The sequence below is a fragment of the Rhea pennata genome, chromosome 2 (genome assembly GCF_028389875.1).
Source record: "Rhea pennata isolate bPtePen1 chromosome 2, bPtePen1.pri, whole genome shotgun sequence".
Taxonomy (NCBI): domain Eukaryota; kingdom Metazoa; phylum Chordata; class Aves; order Rheiformes; family Rheidae; genus Rhea; species Rhea pennata.
In genome coordinates this window covers 67,837,661-67,858,157 of record NC_084664.1, presented here as the reverse complement: position 1 = coordinate 67,858,157, position 20,497 = coordinate 67,837,661, and the positions used below count along the sequence as shown (strand labels likewise).

Here is a 20,497-nt window from a genome sequence, read left to right as displayed (position 1 = left end):
GTATGGGTGTACCCATTTTTCCTGATGAGACATGCTCCTTTCCTCAAATTTCTAACATAAGTTTCTGCATACTAAGGGACTTTGAAGGATTTTCAACTAGCATTTTCAAAGTTACAGGAAGTACATGTGCTACATTGTCTCTCTTCTCCCCCAAACAGAAAAATCTGCACGTAATATGCAGTCTTGTAAAAAAAAATAGTTGAATTTGCAAAATTTGACTAAAATATAATCAAGTAATTAGTATGCTTTTACAAAATGATGTGGTGGACATGTAGGCATTGATGGGTAGGGAGCAATTGAGAAATAACTTGATTAACGTGTTATAATTGAGAGGAGGCTGATTTACATTACAAAGAAATGTTATCATTAAAAATGCATTTGCAACAGAAATATGATATTTAAGTGTAGCTGCACTATTTGAAAGTTCACTCTTTGAAGATTTTAAATTGCTTTTCTGCCAAGTTAATAATATCATCACCTTAGCGATGAGTTTTTTTTTTTTTCAAATATTGCATGATGAAATAGGTGTATGGTCCACACATTGAACTGGACTGTGACTCTAGTTAGTACCCTGCTGGGATGTGATTTAATGAATGTTAATAATGGTATAACTTTTCCTATGAAAACTTGCTGGTGTAGGTCAGTGTCTTGACTCTATATGAAAATTGGAGTCAAATCCAGTGACAAATCACCTGCATTTAAAATATGGCTTCTCAATTAATTTGATCATGATTTCTTTTTTCTTAATGAAAAAAAAGAGACTGGGGGAATTAAAGCAAAGAATACTGAATGTCCAACAAACTGTCTGTATATTTAAATTTGATTTTGCTTATGAGTTCTTTCATTCAGAAGCACAATCTTCAGCATCAAATGAGATCTGAACAAACAACTTCCACCCCTTATTAAATTGTTTAGAAATGCAAAGTAATCCCACATTTCATGTGAGAATGTTTTAATCTTCATTTAAGTGTTGCAGATTTTCAGCTGTATTATGGAAAACCACTACAGAAGCTGCTGAAATCTGCTGTAGCAGTAACTTTGGGGTTAAGTTCTATTTTTAACATGCAGACTGGTGTTATGAGATATGTACCACAACAGTCAGTGCTAGGAAGTCTTTGAAGTGATGGTGCCCAGGAGTAGGTAAGAAGTACCTCAGCATGAAAGAGACAGCTTATGTTTCCCCACAAGCTGAGCCAGATTTCTTCTCTTCAGGCTCTGGGAGAGGAAACTACTCTAGGTGATAAATTCACACAGGCCTGGTACTCCCTGATAGACAGAACTGTGATTGTATACAGGGAGGGAAAATCTCCATTTCTCATGCATACTTCTTGTGCCAAGCATACGTTAATGATCTTGAAAGCAGGGTTCAACTTACCTAGATGTATCCCTCTAAAGTGAGATATTAGTAAGCAGAGAGTGATGGATACCTGGGATACCTGCTAGTTCATCTTACTGTAAAATAGGCATCTACAATAGGCAAGATGAATTATTCCTGGCTTTTTCTGTCTCTTCCCATTAAGAAGGGTCTTAAGCAAGTTGAATTAGACAGCTAACATTAGGTGATATAAGTACTTTAAAAATGTGAATGCTAAAATCACAACCATATTGTGAAACTTAGTTTTACATGTTTAGAATCATTTTTGAAATCTAGTGTAATCTGCTTCAATATTTTTTGATAGTGAGGCAGCGGCAGAATTCAATAAGCTAAGCACTGTCAGAGTGTCTGCTGCCAAAGAGCAATATGCAATTAAATACATATTAGATTTTGTATGTGGCATGGGCAGGACTGCAAATTCATTATAAATAGCATTTGGTTTTCCTCCTCTTCTGAAACAGCGTTTTTCTTGCATTTACACTTAATTCATAGAAGATACATGACTACATATGAAGGAACAGTAGGAGCTGGTGTAATAAACATGATGAAGGAGGGCTTTCATGTGTAAGGAGTGCAGTGTAGGAAAATGGGCTAGGAGATGAAGTCAGGAGCTAAGCAGGAGGTCAAGATGATCTTCAGACTCTTGTGCTTCAGTGGCTCAAAAAGTGTGACATTATTGACAGTGGTAGGAGAAAGAAGAAGATACAAAAGAAAAGACTGGGATTTCAATGTTTATCTGTCCAGTTGTTTAGCGAACCTCTGCAGGAGGGGTTCTGAGGAGCCAATAAAGGGGAGAGACCAGGATGAGAAATCGGGATCGGCAGAAGAGATGAGACACCAATAGACATGGTAGTGATGCTGTTGCGAATGAAAGTAGGAAGAGGATTGATAAAGCAATATTGGAATGTTGCATGATTTTCAATATTGAAGTAAATCCCCAAAGATTGACCAGGCATTCTTCAGTTTTCTGTTCCCAAAAGTCTTGAGTGGCAGTTCTAGACCTGCCATATATTTATAACCAGCCTTTGGAAGATCAGTCAATCTCATTGTCTGACTATAGATGTAAAAATGACAACTCCTAGCTCATCATTTGTAATGAGCATTAAAATTAGTTTTCCACATTTGTTTCTAGCACAGGATGAAATTTGTAAGTACTGTATCTCTTTACTTTTCAAATCGGAAGAAATCAGAAAAGATATTTTTGGCAATCCCTAGTCTCTTAGAAGTCAGTTAATCTCATTCTAAATCATGCAGTTGCTTGATCTCTTCCTGATGATTAAAAGTAGAGTTGAAAGCCATGACTGCCAGAAGCTACATCATCACTAATGCCAGAGTGAATCACCATCCATGACACAGTGTACGTCATTACTGCATCATTTTGAAAGGGTAAAATATCCAATGCCACCCTCCCTGAAGTTTGAAGCAAAGCATACTAGAGAAACCTTTCCACAATTAAATGGTCTCAAATCCTGAAAATCGTTTTGCCTTTTAAAATCCTGATCATCCCATCCTCTCTAGACTCTAGACTTGTGTTTGTCTGAAAGAGTGTATGCAGTGGAAAAATCCATCTAACTATGTGTGTAGGACCCAGCTGTTCTGCCAGCAAAGTCTGCCCGCTGACTTGTGGGTCGCAGGATAGATAACTTGATTACCAGCAGAAGGATAAACTTGATGAGGATGTGAACACAAACTCACAGCTGTTTGATCTCCTCTTTAGAGTCACATAATCTCCTCCTCGTCTAAGCGCCTCTGATTTCTCTACTCTTCTAAGTGCTTTAGTATGGGAGGTGCTTGACCTCCAGAGAAAAAGAGAGTGCAGAGTGCTTTGGCAGCTGGGTGGATGAAGCTTTGCATGAAGATCTTCAGCTTGCTGCAGGTTGGTTAGCTTCTACAGCATGCATGCTTTATAAAGTGTTCCTGGCAGTGCGACCGTCTCCTGTTCAGCCGTGCTCCATAAATTTGTTAAAGGAAGAAAAGGGCTCAGTATTCTAACTGAAGTTTCTTGGATGCTCTTCTTTGATTTCCCTACATTTACTTAAGAGAGAGAGCAGCAAAGAGGAGTAACCTTTATCCTTGACCACTTTTTTCTTCTTTTGCAACATAAATACTTGTTTTAAACATGCATTTTTAAACATGACCATCTCTCATGTCCATGAATTTTGCATAATTGCATAATTACATAATGCAGTGAGCCCAGTAAAAAAGGTTAGGACTTTAAACATTCATAACTTTATTATTCTTGCAGTAGACTTCAAAGTATAAAAATTCCATCTTGACATATAAGACAAATTACCTTTCACTTGGAAATACAATGCAAATTTTTAGTAATCAGTGGATAAATGATATATAAGACCACTAACATTTTTAAACTTGAGTAATTTAAAACCTATGCAATGATTTTTTTCCAAAACTGTATTAGCCTTCATGGTGATATTACTGTGAAGTATGGAAAAATGCAACAAAAATGTTTTAAGTAAAATTCTGAAATAACAAGATATTTTTGCAATGGATTTTTTTTTTTTTTTTTTTTTTTTTTTTTTTTTTTTTACATTACAAGAAAAAGAAGTGAATTAAAGAAGAAGGGACAATACCATGAACAGGTTGTGATGTGCAGTGGTCCTTGCTCACAACAGGCCGAGAATTACATGTACAATTAGCTTGCCTGCCATGCTAGGAATTGAAGGTGTGTGGTAGCATCTGTTGATAAAATTGTGGTATGTCTGCTTTCTTTCTGTTCTCCCACTTTTAATTTGTCTCAGTAGTAAGAGATGGTCAGACATCTGCAGAGAATCAAGTTAGAAGCTGTGTTGTTGGTGTTACTAACAGTGATGTAAGCTAACCTGTTTTATTTTAATTTGTAGTAGGCTTCACTAGTTGGGTTACTTCAGTTAATCAGTTGCCTCAGTTGCCTGAACACAGATGTCTACTGCCATTTGAGATGCCGTGGTGTGCCCTGCCTTTCCTGCTGCTGCTGGTCCGTCAAGATGTGGGTCAGCCTGTGCCATATCTGCCAGCCCTGGGCAGACACCACAGATGTAATCCAAGACAGCTAAATTGAAGCACTCATGCCTCAGGTGAAAGGCAATGACTTCCAGCAGAGCAGGCAGAATTCATTTGAAGTGGTTTAATTTAGCAGTTTGCAATCATTCAACAATCTCTTCAGCCTTTTAGAAATAAGGATAAGGACTTAGATCACAAGCCTAAGTACTAAAGAGAACAGAAATTCCTATGTTCCATGCTCATCTCCAGGTATCATTTTCGTATCAAAACAACTCAGCCTCTTGCATGATCGTGACTCTCTGTCCAGGGCAGAGTACACAGGCATTTTGTTGTTCAAATTTTATTTATTGAGGTCCTAACAATATAAGAGATACTGCAGATTCAAATATGGAGAGGAAATAGGATACTTGACAGGGTACCAGGCCATGAAAGGAATAAGACTCATTGCTGGACATGTTTATGTTTTGTTCTTGTTACAAAGGCAAATACCCAGAGGAAGGAAAAAATTGGGTTGAGGACCTATAGTTCTGTGCTGCATCTCAGAGTGGAGCATGGAGTTACTTGCCTTTATTTTGGACCTATTCGGATATTTTGAATGGAAGGGATTGTTTATTTCCAAATATGTATTACCTAGTCAGCTGCGTTTTCCCCGTAATGCTTATCACAATGTAACAACTATCTGAAGCTCAAATTAAAGAGAGATTGTTTTATTGATTAACCAGTTGCTTTCAACGAAGGGTAAGCACACACTTAAATGTTTTCCTGAGTAAGATTGCTGTCCTAAATGGAACCCAAAGAATTGAATGTTATAACTGAGAGCTAAGCAACATTATCTGCCAGGATCTTTTTGGCATCCTTTGGCATCCAAAAGCATCCATTTGATGCTGGAAACCCAGAGGTGATGCAGCACCAGACAGACCTCTCAGTCAGGGCATGGCACGCTGCACAGATATCATCTGTGGTGAGACTCACCAGCCTTTTGGTATTAGAGCTCTTACAGGTATTTCTTAGAAGAAAACAAGTCTATTCATCATTTGTATGTCAAAAAAGCATGTTTGCATGAGAATATGATGCTTCATTTTCAAACAAAGACGAGGACATGAGTGGCATAATCGCCAGTGCCGGGGCGATTACAGTCTGTTACAATTAGATGGCAAAGTTTATCCTGCGGCCGAGGAATATGTGCAGCACAACACAGGCCTGGGCCTACTGCAGTCACTGACTTGTTAATGTAAAATAGTCTCCTAGTTAGGATCACTACAGTGCTTCAAGCCATCTCTTTCTTCAGAGTGTCAGGCAGTGCTTGACATTCTTTTTCTCAGTATTTTTTCTAGAAGTCTTTTCCTAGTTAATTTATGAGCTGCATTAAGCTTCTTAATAAACTTCTGCAAGGATTCATCGAAGTTCAGCTGTAGTTAACTTTTCTCCATATTCAACTGTGACTAAAAAGTTTACATGTGTTGAAGCAGTATGTTAAAATGTTTCTGTTAAAAGAATCGTGTTAATATTTTATCATTCTAAAGAAGAAAGCAGTTATTAATATCATCCAAAGGTGTTACTAGAATTGCTTTCTTTTTTGGATTTCAAGATTACCATCTGTGTAGCATCAGTAAAAGATGTTCTTTTCACCAGAAAAATGTACATGAAAACAATGACAGTGTGGTTGTATAGGCTACTGGATGTAAAGAGCATTTTAGAACTAACAGAAAAACAAGTAGCAAAGAAGACAAAACTTTTTGTTGTAAGGGAGTCTAAAAACTATTATGTTCCTAGTTAAGCTGGAAAGCTTAATGGTGGAAGTTTTCTCAAGTTGATGTATTGGTAAAGTGGTTCCAGTTTTATGAAGAAGAATTCTTTGGTTTTTATTTGTTTGCTTGGCTTTACTCATACATGTATCTTGCAGTACTAGGCTTTGTAAATTAAAACTAAATTGCTAGGGAGAGAGGCCCTAAAAAAGACTGAGAATAAAACTGAAAACAATTTTCAGAGTATTTCTTAGATTGTTTACTCTATTTGTATACTCTGTTAAATGTAATGTTTAAGTGTAGGATAATATATAACAAATTATGGTAACTCCATTTTGTTTAATCAGCTTCTTGCAGTCATAGCTTTATCTTTGATTTGCAATTAAGGTTTCTATTATAAAACCTGACAGTGGCTTGCACAAGTTTTCCTGATTTCAAAGTATTACATTACCAGTTTTTTTCCCTTCTCTTTTCTTTTTAGCATGAACCTATTAAGGTAACTAACATTCTCTGTTTCCTCCTGATGTTTTTCTAGGTTGCAGAATGGCCAGTAGGAAACCAAGGTTTGCTGTATGACCGTAACTGGATGGTTGTAAATCAGAATGGAGTTTGTATTACTCAAAAGCAGGAGCCAAGGTTGTGTCTTGTAAATCCCTCCATTGATCTGAAGCAGAATATTATGGTCATTCAGGCAGAAGGTTAGTAAATAATATCCTTTTCTTCTCCTCCATTATTGGCATCAGCTTTATAAACGTAGAGCTGTGTGCACCTGCCAAAATACGGGATATTGTGTATCCCTGCTAACATAGGGGACAAATTCTGCTACTTCATGTAAGGAAGCTTAGGCTGTATAGTACTGAGTAGTTCCCTAATGTTTTATAGAGGCAGGTGGAGAGAAGACAGTAACTCTCCATGTGCAGTCATAAAGTGGATGCTCAAGGAAGGGATGATGGATTGATAGATGTGGAAATCTACTGACTATTCTACTGCTGACATCACGGAGGAAGTCCACAGCCATAATGGAGTATTACTGCTGACGTCGTATGTCCTGGTCAGAGACCTTCTTATTTGATACATCTCTTTTCAGGAGCTGTGGGACTATAGTGAAGAGTCTTCAACAGGAATTAATTTCATTAAAATAAGTACCAAATGTTATCTAGCTCAGATAAATACTTACAGTATTGTGTACAATATGCATGCAAATATTTCATATTTGAGGTTTTCTGGATTCATCAAAACTCTTTATTCTCTCCTGGGAGAAAAAAGTCCCTATGGAAAGCATTACAGAAAGCCCCTTGATGCTTGAGGGTACATACAGTTTATTTTTCTAACAGTGCTGTTAGCACTGAACAGTGGAGCAGGTTTGTGTTCCACAAAAGTCATTACTAATGCTTACTTTATGTGTGGCTGAATGGTATTTATCATTTCCCTGGAGTCTAACATTTACTCAGCCTGTATGTCTTAACCATTAATAATATATATGCCCATAATTTCAGCAGCTAGAGCACAACATGGGAACTTACAGTTGGATTTTTCATCCCTTATTAGAACTCCAGTATGGATGTATTCCTAGTGGATCTGTAACTACAGTTTCCTTTCTGTACATTAAATTTATTGTCCCCTCTAGCTGTCTGAGCACTGTTCATTTTTCATAAAATTAAGTCTGACCAGTTGGTTTCTTTTGCCTGGTGAATTGGAATAGGTCTGTCAAACATACATGCAGGTACTTCCTCTAGTCTCTTGCACGTTTGTGTTTGTTTCAGATCCCAAACACAATACGGTTTCCGTATTGGCTCATTTGTCACAAACTCTGCCATTTCGCGCTCTTCTGTCTATATTCTTTCTTTAAAAAGTTATTGTTGATCAATTTCAATTAAATGTGGAGTGCGTTTCAACCCAGATTTTTGTAGTACCATTTCATAGCCAGCCTTCTCTGAAAACATTTAAATTATGAAGTGCCTCAGAACTCATTATTCCTAGAAATTAAATTTCTTTCCATCTGACTTCCTTTATCCTCATACCTCTTACTTGTGGATACATTGTGAAGTCTTGTCTAAACTTACTGCGTTTATCCTTCACATTTTCAGAACTTCACCTCTGTTGAGCCTTTGGATTGTTTCATTCTACTCTTCTGCATATTTTCGTCATTTTTTTTCCTGGCTAGTGTCACATTGTTCAAGTGCATATCCGTTTGTACATTTGCCTGGCAATAAAGTCCACACTGACGTACTTCAGAGAGTCGGGAAGAAGTTTTCACAGACATAAACAACAGTCAAAGCACCCATTTGTCACTGAGATTTAGTGGCAGTTCAGTCTCTTGTCATAGTTGGTGCCAGGGTGAAATTTACCTTTAAATCCTACATTTTACTTCATGTCATTATTGGAGATTTTACAGTCACTTAACTTCTCTCATATGAGAGTAAGAACTATTTCCACCCAAAAGTGGTTGAACGAGTCTGTAGATCGCTTTTCCCATCTGAAAGTGATTGATCGGATCTCTCGTGTTCTAACAGAAGCGTGGTTGGCGTTTACAGCTTGTCTTGATACTGCCAGTATGTAAGAGTGGAAAGTCATTTTATTCTTTGTATGATGAACCTGTATACCAATCATTCTAGCCAATACGGTGATCTGGGCCCTCTTTTTATAACAGCACTGCTATTTTTCACTTTATAGTGTATTTGCAATCTGTGTTATTTTGTAAAGTTTAAGAGTGTGGTAATGGCTCCCATTTGCTTGGAGAGACTGTTCTGAAGGATACTGCTCATAGGATAGCACAGTGGTGGGAGTATATGTGAACTGGTAGGTAAGACTCAACAGATAAATCAATAGGAAGTGGTTCTAACATTTATTCTGAGCTTTTTCCTCTCACCTGCAGTCTAAACTCATGATTTATTTGTTTGTATTAAATTTTTATTCTTTCTTTTATCCCTTCAGATATATGAGCTGTTGTTATACCTCCCACTTAAATCATTCTATGACAGACCAATTTAATTCAGCTAGTTGACTCTTTCCTTGGAAGTCTCATGTTAATCATTCTTGCTTTTGTCACAGCTCTCTTCAGACTGCCAATAGCTTGTTGCTAATTTAGTGTCTGCAGCTGAATGCGGTGCCTGTAGCTAGAGCAGAGAGCAGTAGAGCAAGGAGCAGTAGCCCTTTGGTGGGCCAGAAGGGCTGTGCCTGCAGCTCGAAGCCTTTGCTGGCCTATGTCGCTGGCTAATTGTATTTCAGATTTGTAGCGCTTAGCCTGCTGCCTCTGGTCACTTCCAGGGCTCTTCCAGCATTATTCTTTGCGGGTTTCTCTGTCCCACTTGATGCCTCCCATCTGAACTGGTTTTCCTCAGCTATGTTAGCATGCATCTTTCTCAGATGAGAATTTTGTTTCCTTCAACTCCTCCTCTCCTTCCCCCCTGCCCCCACACTCCCCTTGTAGAGTTACTTTGTTTTCTTCAGCATGTGATTTCACTGCGATTATAACCATGAACAGTTTTCATTGTCTTGGCCTTTATTGCACATTTTATTGCATTAATGAAGAGGCAAAGGTTGTGAAGGCTTTGGTAGGCAGAAAATACTCAGCTATCTAACTCTCAATTCTCTGCCATCTCGTTTATTTCAGCCCTGTTTCTTTGACCCAAGCAGAACCACATTTGGCCTTACCCAGTGTGGACCTAGGCCTGGGCATGGTGATGTGGACATTTCTGGCTTTGAGAAATGAGTGAAGGAGGCAGCAGTGGGGGAAAAATGGAAGAAGGTTTTAGCTATACCTTTACTGCACCTCTTGCTCTGCTTGATGTGAAATCCCAGTAGCTCCCAGCTGGTCAGATGACAGCAACGGTCCAAGAAGCCACCTTATTTCTACTCCCCCATGAGGACACTGTAACCATTCTACTTCCTCTGCTGGTTTCTCTGCAATCAGCTGTACTTTTGGCAATGTGAGAGCAGACTGTGGCAATGATCCCCATCTAAACCACACTTTTGCCATCTGAAGGTGTCTCTCCCCAACAGAGAGAGCCTAAGGCAATCCTGCTCCTGGATTAGATGCCTCTGGTAAGTGCCTAAAGCTGAATGGGGCAAATTCCACATTGCTGAATTATGCAGCATTTTTAAAGAACATCTTGCTGTCAGTACTGTTAGAAGACTCTATTTATAGGAGTCTCTATTTATACCATTTTTAAAACTAATGAATCTGTTCTCTCTCCCCCTCCAGGTTTCTTCTTCCTATAAAACTTTTCATTACTGAAAATAGTTTATAGTGATTTTATTTCAATATGTATTAAGTGGATTTGTCAGTATGATTTAGTTTGACTGTAACTACTTCAGTAGCTTTTGCTGAATCCTCTCCACATTGACAAACTCATCAGGTTCTTCTTTTAGTCTCTGTTTGTAGGGCATCTCCCTAGCCTAACTCTTAGACAGGCAGTCCCACTGCCTGTGACTGATCTAGCTGTGTGATCCTGCCATCCCTGTGGTTAGCAAGGGCAGTCAAACCAGGGCTCTAGGCAAGACCAAAGATGCTTAAAGGCTTGGGTACATTTTCTGACATGCCAACAATATTAGTTGCTTTGCATGGCAGCCTGGAAGTTCCAGCTATCCCCCTGATTTCTGAGGAAAGGGGTAAGAGATCAGAAAGGGAGAGGAAGGGCTTGTGCTTGTTTTCTCAGTGTGTTTTTTACTTTAGTGGAGGAAGTGGATCCTTAATTTTGAGAAACTGCATTTCTGTATTTTATCAAATTTTATTTGCTTAGGCTATGTGGTTATTAACAGGCATCCCTTATTCTTTTTGATATGAAGATTACAATGATCCCTCGCTATAGCAGAACTTCCTTAGAGAAAACTAGGGTAATTTTAAATAAGTGTCTATGGAGAAAAATAACTTCTTATATCTTGACTCAATCTTGTTTCCACTGAAGTCGGTCATGAGACTCTCAGGGATTTAAAAGAGGGCAGGGGCAAGTGGCGTCATTTCCCGAGGCTGTACTGCTTGACCAAGAATCAAGAGAAATCTTACTGTCTTGCTCCATCCAGGGGCATGCTCTGCTCCCCACCACACAGCCCACTGGGCTTGTTCTTGATTTACACAAAAATAATCCAAACAGAATTTTGCTCAGAATGCATTCCTATAAAAGACTAATTTCTCTATTTCCATTTTAGCTAACAATCAGTGTTAGTCTGGCAAGCTGTGAATTAGTTTGTCACTACACAGAGGGAAAAATTTTGAGTGTGGTGAAGTCCCTGTAAAATATTGGAGTTGAAAGATACTAACAGAACTGAGCAACTAATTACACTTTATGGAGTTTATTCTCCCTTCCATATTCATGTGTTACTGCCAATAAAATTAATGGGAATTATGTGCATACACTGATGAAAGAATATACATGAATAGTTTATATTTCAGTCTATTGAAATAACAGACCTCTAATTTTTTTCATTGACTGAAAATAGGAGCTATAAAGACAAGAATTTTTTTTATATTAATACTGTGAGCACATCTGTGGATTTTATTATCAAGCAAATGACCATGGAGAATAACAGCTTTTACATTTTAGTAACTGGCAATATTCTTCTTCTTCTTTTTTTTTTTTTTTTTTTTGCCTTAAGATAGAATAAAATTGTAATTAACAATGTTAAACTGACCTAAACATCACTGTAAAATGTGTACTGTTCAATAAAAATGTGGTACCCTTGCTCATGCGTAAAATCAAGGATTTTTAAAGCCCTGAGACTCTATCTTAAAAAATTTTGTGGGCATCCTGTGTTTAGAAATTATTTTTAAAAGCTGTAGCAGCTAAGGACCCACACAGAGTAGAAACATTTCTCTTTTCCAAAAAGAATATTGCTAGTGTTTACCTGTTTCAAAATACTCACAAGTGTAGGAGCAGTTACAATCTGTAGGATGATTGCATTGGCTTCTTTTTCAGGTTGTTGCAAGTGAGTTCAGTGCATTTATTATTTACATGTTTCATTTTCCTAAGTGAATCTAGCTGCTGCTCCTCCTCCATCTACACTTTTGCAGTACACTAACATTAGCTGCAAAGGAGTAGAAGCCTTTGTGTTTTGAAAGCTTACATGCACAAGAGCTGAAAGTTGAAATATAGTGAATCTGAACTACATTTCCTTACTCTTCAGAAGAGAAGAAAACAATTCTGTTTCACCATACCATAGAGCTAGCAGAGCTTGATTCATGTTTGTGTTACAATAGTATAAACAAAAAGTAGTAAGTGAAAACAAAATGTGTTGATACAAAGCTACAGTAGTGGAGATAGTCTTTGCTGGTTTGTGTAGTAGTATAATGAAAAAGAGTGAGATTCACTGCAGCCACATCATGAAGTTTGGTTTGTCATTTAAGATTATTGCTTTCAATTAACAGAAACAATACTATGCAGCTTTTCTTTTTCCTTCTAGTAAACCACAATAACCTTTTTATCCCTTTGGCTCATTCTGTTCAAGCTAAGAAAACTATAGAGGAGACTGATAGCATAGATAACTATCAGGAAATCATCATTTGTTCTAAACTCTAAGATGGATAGATGGGAATAATTATCTCATTAATGGATTTTCATTCTTTTTGTCTTAACTTATGTAGTTTTCTGAAACATTATATTTCTTTCCTTGAGCAGCTTGTGTTTATTTTTTCTCTCCCCCCCCTCCCCCGGCCATCTTTCTGTTTGCACCATTCCTCCCCTCCCAAAAAAGACCCCTCAGCAATGATTAAGCTTGTATCCTGACTTGCCAGGAGTGGCACAACAGCGATAAGGTCATTCTTTCTGCAACAGCCATGACGGAGACAGTAATTTTGTGCCAATCCTGAGATACACAAAGAATAAAGTTACTCAAAGCTGAAATTGTATATTTGTTAATGTGGTTTGGGTCATCAGCAGCCTTTGCTCTTTGCATTATCATTTGGAGCCACCTGCAGGCATAGAGTATATATAGAGAAAAAAAGAAGGACATTTCTTCCGTATGCTATTTGTGAGACTGCAGTGATTGTGAATAGCTGTAAGTTTAGGCACTTTATTCATAACCTTGTGGTTCTAGGTAAATGGTTTTCTTCATACGGCTTACTCTCTGCCCATCCAGGCATGGACCCGATATCAATATCGCTAGAAGAAAATACTGGAAAAAAGGCTGTGATCTGTGAGAGTAAAGTCTGTTCACACAGGTGAGTAAGAACAGAGAGGAATCTAAGATGAAAATCACTGCACTGCTGCTCAGGACATGACTGGATGAAAGTGCACAGGCAGAAGTCCTTAAAAAAAGGGAAGAGAGTGTAAAACAACAAATGTCTCACAGTTTAGTGGACCAGGAAAAGACAGATTTAGGTAGGTAATTTGGCAGGCCTACAACTTTGGTAGAAAACAGTAAATAATAGTAAGATTTTTTTTAAAGTGAGGGGAGAGGTACAGGGGACTGTGGTGATTTGGCATTTAGGAGGATAAGAGAGATCTTTGTTTTGCTTGCTCTAAGGATGAGAAAAGGGACAGATGCCCCAGTACTTCCAAATGCCGAGTGAGGGCCTCAGCAGAACACTAGATTTCAGTTAATTTATTTGACAGTAGTGGTGCTGACAGCTTTGTCCATTTTGCGTTGCACTGATTCAAATTTTTTAAAACTTACTGACGTTATAAACACCTTTCCACATTTACAACCCGTTTCAGTTTTATTTTGACTGTTCATCAGTGTCCTTCACCATCTCAGGAAGACTGAAGCAGAGTATGTGAAATGATTTTAATTTCAAATGGAGATGTATCGCTTCAGTGAAATAGAAAATTACAAATAAATTAATTCTTATCATTGAACTTAAACATTTATCAATTTTTCTAAGTACTTCCCAGTCACATTAAGTTTTCTAAGTGTCTGTGTATGAAGTACTTTCCTGAAGTATCTTCACATTATCTGCAATGTTTCCTTCCACAAACAAGTCTCTTGTTAAGTCCAACAACAAGAGCCATTTACAGATTTATTTATTTTTTAACCTATATACACTAATTCCTTGTAACTCTACACTTGATTCCCTGAGAGCAGCAGCATAAAAACCAGCAGTAGATCTGGACGTTCTCCCATGGAGCCATGGAGGAGTTAGCTTCTCCTTCTTTTGACAGTTTTGCATACTACGCAGAAATGTTATTCCACTGTTGCAAGAATGAACAAGTGACCTCTTTGCCTAAAATACACTCTGAAAATCATAGAATCAGTAAGGTTGGAAGGGACCTCTGGAGATCATCTAGTCCAACCCCTCTGCTCAGCCAGGAAACAAGTGGCCCATATGGGAATGACCTTGCCATGACCTTGGCATTATTAGCACCATGCTCTAACCAGCTGAGCTAAACCTCCATCACATTCACCAAGGACAATTATTCTTCTTGTGTTCTTGTTCAACATGGAGGATTTTTCTCTTGGTTTCTGAAACAGTTTCATTTATGACCAGTGATTTCTGTTTTTTTCCTACCTGAAACATGTTCAGTGCTTTGGTGAATGTGATTTGTAGACTATGACTGTAATTTATACAATATTCTCACCACGAGGGCAGACTTATGCTTCTTGATTTTTTGCTGTTGGTTGTTTGTTTTAACCTTCTACCTTAGGATATTACCCTCATGTATTCAGATAATAAAGAGGATCTTTTCCGTGGAAGTGTATTTTCTCCAGGTAGTGGAAATCACGCAGGAGTCATTTCTTTTAACCATCTGTCCTGCTTCCTGTAATGTTGACTCATCCTTAGGCTCCCCACAGTTAGCCTGTCTCTTACAGGACTTGCTGTAAAATAGCCTGTGTTATCTTTTTTTGTCTTTGTGCATATAGTTTGTTGCTATGCTGTTTATTGTCACTTACCTTTCATGACATTATCTCTGTCATTTTTAATGTACGAAATGGGAAACTTTCATGGGAGACTGCTCAGAGTTCTGAGAAGATGAAAAAGAGAGGGAAATGGCAAAGAAAGGGGAAACACGGGACAAGCCACATGGGGTGAATTGTGATTAGCAAATAAACAAGGCAGGAAATAAGGCAGAAGGAGTGGACAAAATTGATGAGGTTCCAAAGGAGCTCAAAGATCCAATAGCCCTGATGCCAGGTTCCCTCATTTTCAGCAGGGGAACCTCCAGGCCAAGAAACAGAAAACAGGGACATAAAAGTGCCTTACTGTAGCAGGGACAGGAGATGGTCTGTGGCCTGGGATTTCTTCTGCAGAGTGTCTGAGATAAACAGTGGGACCAAAAGTTTTTGCTTAAGGTCTTATGTGAGGATGTTTAATTTGACAGCAGTCACAAAGTTAAATGACCCCAAGCGTCCTCTGTGTGACACAGCTTGTGTTAGTATTCATCTTTTCAGGGGCTGTCTGTCAGCAGGTGCTGCTCACACTGGAGGGACATGGATCTCCAATATAATATCTACCAGTGGCAGATGAAAGTAGAAGCTAGTGTTGTTATGGCTATTGATTTTGTAGAAGACACCAAATGCTCAGGGCTAGCGCTGTACTAATAAAGGCAGGCATACAACCTGTTCCATGATGGGCCACAGTATCAAAAAGAGGAAGGAAAGGATATCAGTGGTAGAAGTAGGCAAAGTAATATTTAAAAACAAGGTGAACTGAGTCTGTTGTGGGTAAGTGTATTATATTATATTCCTTGGGATCAATATTCATCCTTTAGCTGTCCTTATTTCTTATTCTGTAAATTACCTAACTAGAAGTACCAGCCGTAAAGCCCTGAAGCTTGACATAATAGCAAGATGAGCGAGGTACTCAAAGAGGACAGCCAGTAGAATCGGAGAGAACTAGCTCTCCTTTATATATTGCCTGACGTGTGCCAAATGAAATATAATGCTGACAGATGTAAAGCAATGCTCAACAAAAACAAATGCAGCAATAAAATGAATAGAATTGAGCTACAACAGAAGGACTTTGAAAAAGAGCTTGAAGAGACAATGTTCCTCACTTGGAAATGTTCAGACAATAAGGAAAAGCAATTTGAAAACTCAGGAGTCTTGGAATACAGAAACCACATAGTGACCTTTGATGAAATGCTAAGAATGCTGTGTGTTTGTAGCTCAGCTATTGTAACTGAAAATAGTAAGCAGATAAAAAATGAGGGCCAAATTTTGATTCTGATTTATACAGTATCAAGCCCTGGCTGGCTGTCAGAGATAAATGGTTCAGGAGAAGACTAAAATACCCCTAGCACCTCTGTCTGGGTGAGAAAAAAATTCAAAGACCTTGTTTCACCTGTACTATCACTGTGGAAGATTTACATGTTCTCATCAGCCTTCTGCCTATTTCTGTGACAGCAAGGACATAAGAACTGTTCAGTTGAGACAGTAAAGTCTCATATGGAAACTCACCTTTTTGGGCCCTGATTCTTTCCACAGACCCAGTATCTCATGATATCCGTATTTCATTTCAGCTGAAGGACATTGTTGACCAGATGCAGCTGGCTGGCTGGCATCTGTCCAATCTCAGACTGAATAGAGACTTGCACAGTTGCACCACAGTCAGAATTCAGAACAGCAGCTGAAGAAGGATCTTACCCACATCAGGATTAGAAAATCCCTTTGATTTCACTTTGTCTGACTTTCCACCTGTGTAACTCAGTTAAATCTACAGAACATTTTGTAAAGCCTAGCAGCTTCCTCTCATCATGTTAGGGCTCTGTTCCTTGCTGTGAGGAACTGTTTCCTTGTTTCACAAAGCAGATGTTAGTCAAGTCTCCTTTAGTAGTCAATAGAGAGTTAAACACTTCCTGAGTGAGAGACATCCCATCCTAAGGTCTAATACTGATGGGAAGTACTTACCTTTTTCCATTATTTGTGAGGAGAACCCAGAAAACTAGCTTGGACTAAATGTCTAATTTTTAGACTATGGAAGTTACGATGATTGTGGGCTGAGGATCTAATGGGAAATACGATGATTTCCCATAACCTGATCCATAGCCTTCCTGAACTGCGAGGTCGTCTGAAGATCTTTCTAGGAGGGATTACATCCAGGTAAAGGAGAAAGAGCTATTGCTGGCCTTGCATAATCTACTAGAAGACAAATTGCTAGTAAAGGAAACCATGCTTAGATAAGGAAAAACTACTGCTTGTGCTCTGTTAGCAGAGCTAACATGGTGGGTCTTCAGAGTTAATGGGGAATGCTTGTACTAACATGAATTAGATTAGGGAATGAACATCATTGTACCTGATGGGTTCATTACAAATTATATGCAGTGTGGGACAGTGGGGAAGTCATAAATTCAACTCAGATTATTTCTCTTTATCTTTCTAAAAAACACAGACCAAAGAATAACTGTATTGTAATACCATAATATGAATTACCAATTACTATACATTGCAGTCAGTCTTAAGCATTATAGATGAATAATTCATTATTCCCTAATAATTTTATGTATAAAGTTAAACTCAATCCCATAATTATTAAATTCAAGACCAAAAGTACTCTAAAGTTGAGGACATCCGGGAAATAAAATTTTGCACAACTTCGCATCTCTGTTTTGTCACTCATCACATGCTAGGCATTCTATATTTCATATTGAAAGAAGCAGAATAAACATCTTCATTACTTGCCTTCAGTTTTGCTGATTAATGTTTTGGCAATCAAATTTTGTTAATTCCCTCCTTTCTTGTGGTAGGGTAAAAACATATGACTGCGGGGAGCAAATTGCTGGCTGGTTATCTACATTTCTTGGTCGTTCATGTCGCTTGATAAGGCAAAGTTTGGACATAAAAAACAATGGGCATCAGAAAAATACAAAAGGTATGTTGGCGTTCTTAAAAATGTATGTGATTCCTCACTGAATACAAAATACCACGTTGGCTCTTGGACTTCATTCTGAGTGCAAAATTCAGTGATAAAGGGTGAAAGAGACATGTAATACTGATCTAGTAGGCTTCAATGGGTACATTCAAAAGATACCCAAACTGTTCTTATGCTGCCCTTCCATTTGTTAGACTTGGCAAAAATATATAGATACACCAATCTGGGCTTTTTTTATTATCACTACCGTGGTACTGACTGGAAATTCAATGATCATTTTGAAAAATGATCATGAAAAATCCATTAACAGTGGATTTATTCTTATACTGAAATTCATTATAGAAGGGAACAAATTGAAAGAGAATGAAAAGTCCATAGATATTGCTCTTGTAAATTATTTTACAAAATTGGTAAAATCTCATCTCTATCACAGTTTCTAAATGTATTGCGTCATTATGATTTACAAGTTTGAGAGGATTCTTGGAATCTTTCCTTTGCATCTAGAGCCCAACGAATAGCTTTTATAATGAAAATGAGTAAGAGGTCATAGGAAAGATGGGGTGAAATTGCTACTGTTATCTTCCTCATTTTTAACCATCACTTTTATAATGGTGGATTGATTTTTTTTAGGCCTGGCATCTGCTACAAGTCTCTCGCTCTCTCTTGTGAATGAAGCACAATACCTCCTGATAAATGTAGCAAGCATTTTGCACTTGAAGGACCATATTTCTGCAAGGTAAGATCCTGCTGTCTTCAAATGTCTCTCAGCAGTCTTGGGTTCCAGAATCCTGTCATAAAATACCAATATAATTGTTTTATTTCAAAGTTTAAAGATACTTACTTTTCACTCTGCAACAAATACATAGGTACCAAACTGCTGTAATTACTTATGCCTATATTACTTCTGAAAATTTAGGGTAAGTGCTTGAACATAACCTGTGTGGCAGTCATCTTTAGGAAGACATCAATGTAATTCTTGTCAAATGATCCATTGGTAGGAGACTGTTAGGAGTAAGCCAACTTCTGTTTATAAAAGGAACAGGGATAATTACGTTTCCTCAGCATAAATCATCTATTAGATGAAAATATAACATCTTAGTAATTACTGAAAGATTCCTGTCCTGTGAGAAAGCTTAAGATGTAGGGTAAGCATTCACAGCAGATACATTTTAAAACTATTTTCAGAATTATATTTATTTTGTTGCTGTTTATTTTCTTTTTTTGGTTGATTCTGTATAGAATGTGACAGTATTTGTACAAAAGTGGAAGACAGGCTGCAAAGAAAACATTGAATTCAAAGATGCGGAACCTAGTACTGACCATATTTTCGTAAACTGACCATGGAGAGTTGTTGCTTCTTGCATATAGCTGAGGCCAGCTTCCTTCACTCAAATTCCATAGCAAATCCTTCCTTAAGGCCTCCTTCATAGCTCTGCTCACCCCAGTGAGCCCCTGTGCATGTCTCTGATCTGATGTCATCCCCCCTTTTCTGGTCTCACCAAACTATCCTACCTCTTCTTGTTATCTTCTTGGTCACCCTTGAGGCATTCCCTCTGCATTGAAATTGCTGTTTTGAGGAGGAATATATGCATATAGCTGTAGGAGGATGTTCAAGTTTTAAAACCACTAATGCATGAAGCATCACTACGGAGCATCAGAGCTTTCACTGCCTGAGGGTTTTCTTTCTTTAGCAGGAGACAGTCGGGCAGCTGCAACATATCATGGCAGTGCCACCCAGAGAAAAATGCCTGGATGAAAAAGGTTTAAATCAGCCCACCTCTCAGCTGTTTTCAGCACCTTTCTTGGTGACAGTGCTTTCTTTTGAGGCTTGACAGGCTGGTTTACATCTCCTTGAGAGAACAATGTTGCAGGTGTCCCTTCCTCAGACTAGGCTTTCCTGTGGCGAGACCCAGTGGGGAAGCTTCTCAGACATGGAATTTGAGGGGATAATGCAAAGAAAAAAAAATGTACCAGAGGGAACAACAAATGAAGATGGAAGAGGACAGGGAACTTGGGAAAACACACAAAGGCAGATGATCCCCGCTTGTGCTGCTCAGCTCTTCCAGTGTTCACCTCGGATACATCTAGGCTAGTAATCTCCTTTCTCCCAAGGGAAATTCCAGACATGACTGCAGCTACCAGGATGCCTGAGAAGCATCTTGCTTCCCACTCTGCAGCACAGGTTGGAAGACTCTCCCCTACTTCGCAATACAGAGCTTTCTCAGGATGCTGGAGAAAATGAATCCAGCGTAAATATACAACATCCTTCTGCAGTATTACAAAATTGCTTGAGCAGATTGAAGGCAGAGAGAGTAGGAGCGTGGGCAGTGCTGTCCTGCAGGAGCAATGGCAAGGAATGCAATTCCTGGGAGGTTTTTTTTTTTTTTTTTTTTTTTTTTTTTTTTTTTTAACAGCTTTTAACAGCTGATTCGGGACACTGCCAGCACAGTTCTGATGTTACTGGGGCTTTTGATGTTCCCATTAGTACTGGCAGTGGTGGCAGGCACTCTTCTATCACAAAATGCATTCAAAGCTCTCTCCCCAGCACCAAAACCTGTTCTGTCAGGACTCAACATGGTCCACAGCAAAACTAGGATGCAAAGCAGCATAACTGAACTTGGTTATGACTAAAAC

The 20,497-nt window shown here is 38.4% G+C and overlaps 1 protein-coding gene across 1 annotated transcript in view; it reads left to right on the top strand.

The window, feature by feature from the left end:
• MOCOS (molybdenum cofactor sulfurase) overlaps positions 1 to 20,497 on the top strand; it is a 214,358-nt gene that overhangs the window by 181,268 nt on the left and 12,593 nt on the right. The window contains exons 9-12 of the mRNA XM_062567949.1: positions 6,656 to 6,818; positions 13,195 to 13,276; positions 17,739 to 17,863; positions 18,494 to 18,599. Coding sequence (XP_062423933.1) covers positions 6,656 to 6,818; positions 13,195 to 13,276; positions 17,739 to 17,863; positions 18,494 to 18,599 — 476 coding nt within the window. The remainder of the gene's footprint in view (positions 1 to 6,655; positions 6,819 to 13,194; positions 13,277 to 17,738; positions 17,864 to 18,493; positions 18,600 to 20,497) is intronic.